The sequence below is a fragment of the Octopus bimaculoides genome, chromosome 3 (genome assembly GCF_001194135.2).
Source record: "Octopus bimaculoides isolate UCB-OBI-ISO-001 chromosome 3, ASM119413v2, whole genome shotgun sequence".
Lineage (NCBI taxonomy): Eukaryota > Metazoa > Mollusca > Cephalopoda > Octopoda > Octopodidae > Octopus > Octopus bimaculoides.
In genome coordinates this window covers 89,543,411-89,551,062 of record NC_068983.1, presented here as the reverse complement: position 1 = coordinate 89,551,062, position 7,652 = coordinate 89,543,411, and the positions used below count along the sequence as shown (strand labels likewise).

Sequence of the window (7,652 nt, the reverse complement as noted above, 5' to 3'; positions counted from 1 at the left end):
TAATTGTTGTGTGAGAAAGTATATATACTCTCATTATAAAATATAGTGTCTTTCAAAAACATTGTATATTTTAAACTATATCTCATGTTTAAGAAAAAAAATGCATTTTACATTTTACACTTACTCTGTCTTCCTTACCTACATTTTTTTTTCGTAATACGCTTTGTTTCCCTCTTCCACTTTTTCGTTCTTTTTTTTTGTTAGACGCTGGCAAACACTCAATATCTCCCCCCTGTCACAGACACACTATTTCTGTCTGTCGCTCTCTCTCTCTCTCTCTCTCTCTCCTTCACGCGTGTACGCAGAGATTTGACTTCGCCATGTCAACAAACTTCAAAATTGATAAAAGTTTATCGAGAGAAAAAGTTGACGAAAATGCAGATAGGGTCATTCCAAATCTCCTCCTAAAATTGGAGCGACATGCGTGCTAATTTGTGTACGTGCATAAATTACATTCACGTACACACTCACACACACACACACACACACACACACACACACACATCCTGCCTTATATATATACGGATTTTGTAAATTTTCTGTATCAGACAAATTTCATAATTTGTCGTAATACATTTGTTTTAAATAATAGGCCTGACCCAACAGACTCATACAATGATTGAATAAATGTTGTTATAAATATAAGTTACTCTAATATTTTTTTTTTAGAATTGGCGGAGTATTCTAAGATGTACATTATCATAGTGAGTTCTAACTGGAGTTCACTATTTAACTAGTCTGTTTTTTGTTTTTTTGTTTTGTTTTTTCAGTTTCCCCACAATTTTTTCAAATTTATGTTTTAGAAACTCCATCATTATGAAGTTTTAAAAGACAACATTTCATTTATATTTGTCAAACTTTCAGAACAGTTGACTTACTTTGGAATTTTTCTCATTTTTCCTTTTTAGGGATTTTTTTCCTTATGTTATAGTATATAGTATATTGTGGAGGCGCAATGACCCAGTGGTTAAGGCAGTGGACTCGTAGTCATAGGATCACGGTTTCGATTCCCGGACCAGGTGTTGTGAGTGTTTATTGAGTGAAAACACCTAAAAAGCTCCACGAGACTCCGGCAGGGGATGGTGGCAAACTCTGCTGTACTCTTTCACCACAACTTTCTCTCACTCTTACTTCCTGTTTCTGTTGTGCCTGTAATTCAAAGGGTCAGCCTTGTCACACTGTGTCACGCTGAATATCCCCGAGAACTACATTAAGGGTACACGTGTCTGTGGAGTGCTCAGCCACTTGCACATTAATTTCACGAGCAGGCTGTTCCATTGATCGGATCAACTGAATCCCTCGACGTTGTAAGCGACAGAGTGCCAACAACAATATAATATATTACATATATTTTGTAGTATATTTTAAAATATGTTTCAAAACACTTGCCAGTGAACTTTCTTTAAAACATTTTAATCAATGCTTTTTTAAATGTCTACTCATCCCTACACAATTGGAATACAAGCCACCCTTTTTTTATTATTATTTTTCATCATGTTGCAATATTCCACATTCTGAAACACATATTAGCCATCTTTATTCAGGAAAAATTGTTTGGTAAGTTATCATGCATGAATATGAATTTCCTTTTTTTTATTTTCGTGATTTTAATCCAGAAAATTAAAATGAAGTGGAAGTACAAAATTTTTTTCTCGAAAAATGCATGTTACAAGTATTTTAAAATGTAGAATACTATAACATTGAAGATATATTGTGCAACATACTTAGAACAACCAAAATTAGCTTACAGTTAGATTAGTCCCCTTTGCCAAACAATAAAAGTATGTTTCTTGCTTATGTTTGTTTTGTCAAAGATTAACATTTGATTCAAAAAGCTATTGATTGTAAGACGAGAAACAAATACAAAAGAAATGTCAGTATTTTGTGTTTGAGCAATAGACAGGATACCATTGATGGTAGGTTGTCATCGGTGCTTCATCAGTTTATTAAAAAAGTTATACTTAGTGTGTTTGCAAAACACTCTATAATCAGTAATGAGGAAATAAGAATAGTGGAGAAAGAGCTGGTTTCACTTCAAAATGACATTGAGCTGAGGCCAAAGTTCAGGAAATCATGCTAAGGTTTTTTATTGCAAAAGGACATTTCTGACTGCTACCCTGCACTGTGGAACAAACTTAAGATGTACTTTATTGTCTTTCCAATATCATATTTTGTGGAGCGGGGTTTCTGTGCAGCTGCTCTGATTCTTTCTAAGTGAGGAAACTGACTGAAAATTATTGAACACAGAGATCTGAGACTACTTCTTAGTACCTTTCAGCCAAACATCGAAAAGCTGATATTCTTGCACAATATACATCCATCACATTAAAAATATGAAAACAACATAGTTACAGGTGAGATGTAAATTTACTCTTTCATATTGTAAAAACAACAAAATAATGGGTTGTTTTATTTGTGAAATACAGTTGTTAGAATTTGTAGTAGAAAGAGGTCTATGTTTGTGGTGGTATGGAGTGTGGGCATCAAGAATGTGGCCTGAGTGCCAAGGGGATGGCAGTCTGACAAAGTCTGGGAACCACTGATTTAAATAGCATCTATTTTTCTACTGTATGTACTGAACCAACAAAATGTATTTTGCAAGGCACACAGCACAGCATAAGTGAGCTGTTAATATAAACTGGTATTTTGTTCATTTTTAGATTTTTCTGTGTGAATTGCCTCCTTGAACTCTAACTCATATCTAATGAATCCTATGTTTTAAGTGTTTGTAAATCATATTGAAGTGTTTTAAGTTCTTTTCAAAATTTAATTCAGTTTAATTGATGTTTTGATTTTTTAAAATTCAACAGAAATTTCATTTTGTAATTACATCAATTTTATTTATTTATCTATTTATTTTCTTTTCAGTGTTTCGTTTTGGGAAAAGTTTTGAACTGCTGAACAGTACATTAAAGACTTTACATGTTGATGATATAGTCTTGAGAACCTTGATCTCTTTAGCGAAGATCAATAATGCCTTGTATCTGCTGTTTGATAATTTAATTTGGTTGGACCGTGTTGGTATTTTAAAGATCAATCGCTCTAAGATTTCTGAATTATCTGCCCAGTTCTGGCTGGCAAGTATTTTATGCAGCATTGGAAGAGACTTTTACCAACTGGGGTGTATAACTAACAACACTGCTATGAAGAATTGCTCTCAGTTACAGCTGTATGTTTTTAGTTTGCTGAAAAACAAGCCATTATTGTTTGATCTAATACGTAATACCACAGACTTACCTTTACCTATGGCCATGTTACATCATGTTAACCTTTCCCCTGGAGTATTGGGCCTTCTGGGAATGATTTCCTCCTACATTGGCATCCTAACAGAATGGAATCCTGATTATAAAATTTTCCCTTCATAAATTCTTTCAGATAAATATTACTTTTTCTTTCAGTTCTTTTATATCTATATTATTTTTCACCATGTTTTCTGTGGGAACTTAATGAATTATAAGATATCTTATTGCAGTAGGTTCATTATATGAAGACAAAATATTTTTTGATATCCTTAATAATTTAAGGAATTATGTGACATTCATTTGTTTTCTTATAATTATTTTTTAAGAGCTGATGCCTCTTGTTTCTGTTGCTAATTAAGCAACTGTTGCACATCCATATTTTTCATGCTAATATAACCAGGATAGATATTTTTACAAATGTAATTGAAATGCCTAGATGAACTCATGTTGCCTGACATTTTTCAATAGTAACGAGTATTTAAATTTTAAGAAAGGTTAGCAAATATTTATTCAGAGGTAGTAGGGTTTACTTTTTTGTATTGAAGATAGTTACTTTTTTTTTAGTTCACTTAGAAGTGGTAATGATAGCCATTATCATCATCTTCAGATCAAGCGTGCTTGAATTCACTCGACCCTGATCCTATACTCATTTCTATTTGCCATGACAGGTGATAATTCCACCCAATGACATCCAGTAATATTTGTTTCTATGGGGCAACCAATACAATTATGGTTATGTCAAGCTGTCCAGAAGAGAGTGTCAGTAATCAGCTCCTCCTTACTTCAACAGAAAGCAAAGTAAACTTTTCTTTCTTGAATAGTGTTTGATACTGTAGGATTTTGGAAGCTTTTTGTACAGTCTTTCTTGTATAGGATGTTCTTTCCTGGACATTTTCAAAATAGCATGATGCATGCACATGTAGGTGCCATCAAGTATACTTTCAAACCTTCTTGTTAGTATCCATGTAGAAGAGTCATAAAGTATTGCAGATTCAAACACTTCATGAAAAAAGTTCCTGTTTAGATACTTTAAAAGGTGAGATATCTGTATAATGTTGACACTAAAGTATTGTATAAACTTTGTTGATACATGTTGGTATGTAAAAAAGTTTACTGGTTTTATCAATCTTAGACAATGAAGTGATCATCCCCTCCAAGTTGTAATTGATGAATTTAATTTTTCTAGTGTTACATAAGGATTAATGCCTCTTGTGGCATCTTTCAGAATGTGAAAGAGGATAGTGGCTCCTATTGTAAACAATATTAGGGTTAAGTCTTCAGATAACTCTGCATCTGTTATTGTAGAAGCTAGGTATCTGGAACTTCTTAATTTTGTGAAGATAATGCCATGTTCCATGTTGTAATCTATTGAAATGTAGAGAACATAGTCAAGACAGAGTATGAATAAGAAAGATGCTAGTGTCTCCTTGTAAAACACCATAAAAAAAAATCTAAAAAAATTCTATGCTCAAATGTTTCTGTAGAGTATCTACTATTTCTTGAAGGATTCCATAGATCGGTAGAATTTATAGTATCTTATGTTTGTGAACTGAGTAATGTACAAATAACAGAAAGGCTGGAAGCTTCTTTACTGAAACACCATCTATTAGACAGTTAATGAAAAATTTTCTCGGATTCCAGCTGCTAATACCCCAGTAACTCTCTGCTAAGTCAAGTCACCTTTTTCAAACAAAGGGAGGATACAGTCTTCAGTCTATTTATTGGGTGGATTTTGACTGTAGACAGAGTTAATCAGTTAAAGTGTATCATTAAATGATCTGGTTTCAAATATCTTTTTAGTCAGAGCACTGTTAGTTCATCTGCTGTGTAGTTACTCACTTTGATATTCAGTTTGTAGTTTATACTAGTTTCTACAAGCATGTCAGTAATGATTGATGGTTTCCCAAGATGCTGAAAGTGGGTAATCCATTAGTGAAGGTTATCCTGTTGGCTGGAGGCTTTTAATTCTACTTTATTTGCCTTTTCTGGTCACAGATTTCGTTAGCAGTCTGTCATACTAAGGAATGCTGTTGATTATCAATCAGCAGAGTAGTTTTGGTGCTCCAATTCATGTGTTTCAGTGAGTTGGTTTGTATACTATTAGCACTTCTAACATCACCCAAACTTGCAGTAGTTTTTGAATGGATCTTGTTTTATAATGATACTACTTGATTGACTTTGTAGAGCTTGTAGATTTGGTTATTTAGAGTTTAAGATCTTGGTCATAGACATGGTGTAGTGCTGATAACAAGATATGAACTACTAGTCTTTTGGCTGGGTGTCTGATACTGTATTGACTCAGTCATTGCTAACACTTATGAGTTTATGAAATAGAAGTAGATTAACAAGGTTTAAAACTGAGGGTAGAAGGTCATCAGTTCATAGCCATTACAGATGTTCTCTCTCTCAGTAACACGGTTTTGAAAGGCATAGATTTAACCTACAATAGAATTCTGCTCAGACCTCAGGGATGATTTTTATATAAGCATACACATATTCTTAATTGCAAAAACAAAATTATCCAAATAAGCATGGGTGGGCTGTATTCTCTTCCTGCTTCTTGTATTGAAATTATAAGAAGTTTTCTCTTGAATTTGTTAGTTGTATATCACCTACTTTGCCTCCTCTCATTTCTCATATTGCCTTACTCCCAGGCCTTGTACTATGCATTTCCCAATCCTTGCCAGATCTCTGCCACTCATTCTCATACCTATGTTTTCTCTCCAACCACTGACTTTAGAAAATTCGAACTGAACACTGATTCTATTAAATAAAGCCATTTATACCTTATCAATGAGGACTAAGAAAGGAAATGAGCATTTTCATTCTTTAAAGTAAATTGAAAATCAAAATTGTTATCTATATTACAATTCAGCAAACTTTGGTCATTAGCTACCAGATTTATTACCTATAACTGACGAGCACCATATCTGCGATGGTAGTATTCATCTCTCCTCTCCTTCATGCTACTGTGATTCATATTGACATTTGTTCTTTTATCATAAAAATATTTGCAAACCAAGCTATTCATTTTACTTACCATGCATACAGTCACATTCATTTATGCAATTCCCTTCTAATGCATGAGTTTATTTATTTTCCAATGTTATTTATTTTTCTATAATGTAATTTTGATTGAACTATTTATCTTCCATTTAAATTGAAATTTTATAAAATTTATTGAACTAAAAAAGTTTTTAAAAAGATTTGGTATTAAAAATTATTTCCTTTTATCTTAATGATAGTTGTTTAAATTATTGTTACTATTATATTTTGGTAGGATTTTGTTGCATATATAAGCTTAAGTCTTGTTGGAGTTGAATTTGTTTTTCATACTTCTGGAGTTGATATAAGTATTAGTTGTGTATTGGGAGTCAGCTTAATTGACTGTACTCCTCCTTCAAATATGTCATATGTGTCTATGTTACTACTACTATTACTACTACTGCTGCCACCACCACCACCACTATCACCACCACCATGTTTTGGGTTCAAATTCTATGAGATTAATTCTACCTTTCCTTCATCTGAATTAGTAAAATAAGTACCAGTTATGTATTGACGTTCCTGTTATTGACTACACCTGTCCCCAAAATTTGGCACTTTGTGCCTAAGTTATTATTTTCCTATCCAAGCTGCTCTGATTGTAAATATTGACACTCTGTAACTTTGACCATGTTTGGAAAGTTTATCTTTAATATTGCTTAAGACATTGCTAAAAAACTGAAGGCTTTAAAACGATGTACCCTTTAAAGTGTTTTATTTCCAAAAAATTTTCTGTGTAGCAGCAAATGCATGTGCATGTATTGATTGTGACAACAGCTGTTGGGAAGAGAAGCACATCTATAAACAACATGTCAAACCCAGAAATAATAAGAGCAACACCAATTATACCTTTATGATTTCAACTGGCTACCTTGTTCTCCTGGTCACAAGTGTTGTCACTGTCATTCCTCTTCTGACTGGGAAAGTGAAAGCAGAAACAATAAGAAGATTACCAATCTCATGTGCAACACTATCACCAGCTCAGTTATGAGTCCGCTGAGTTTTACAACATTACCATCATCTCTTTGACTATAGCAGTTGACAGCCATAATAACATCAACAGAAGCTGTGTCTAAGTGACTGCTTGTTTGCCAGTGTGACCGGCTTCACAGAAAGATAAGAGTTACCAAAAAAATCTCAGAGAAACAAAGGCTCTCATATTAAAAGGGAGAAGAGTAAGCTACTCTGGGGTCTTGAATAATCATCCCTCCCCTGCTTATTAGTTTTTCAGATTTTTTCCACCCACCCCCACTTTTATCCCCCCGCTTATTGATTTAAGACCCCCCTCTCCTCTTATTAAATTTTGATAATCTATTTCCAGTGAAATTTTATTCTAAGCTATTCATATTGATACAACAGCTGGAG

General features: G+C 33.5%; 1 protein-coding gene across 1 annotated transcript in view; it reads left to right on the top strand.

Annotated features, from left to right (window-relative positions):
• Window positions 1–6,481, top strand: part of LOC106883833 (peroxisomal membrane protein 11A) — a 47,802-nt gene extending 41,321 nt beyond the window's left edge. The window contains exon 3 of the mRNA XM_014934971.2: window positions 2,869–6,481. Coding sequence (XP_014790457.1) covers window positions 2,869–3,365 — 497 coding nt within the window. The 3' untranslated portion in view covers window positions 3,366–6,481. The remainder of the gene's footprint in view (window positions 1–2,868) is intronic.
• The last annotated feature ends 1,171 nt before the right edge of the window (window positions 6,482–7,652 follow it).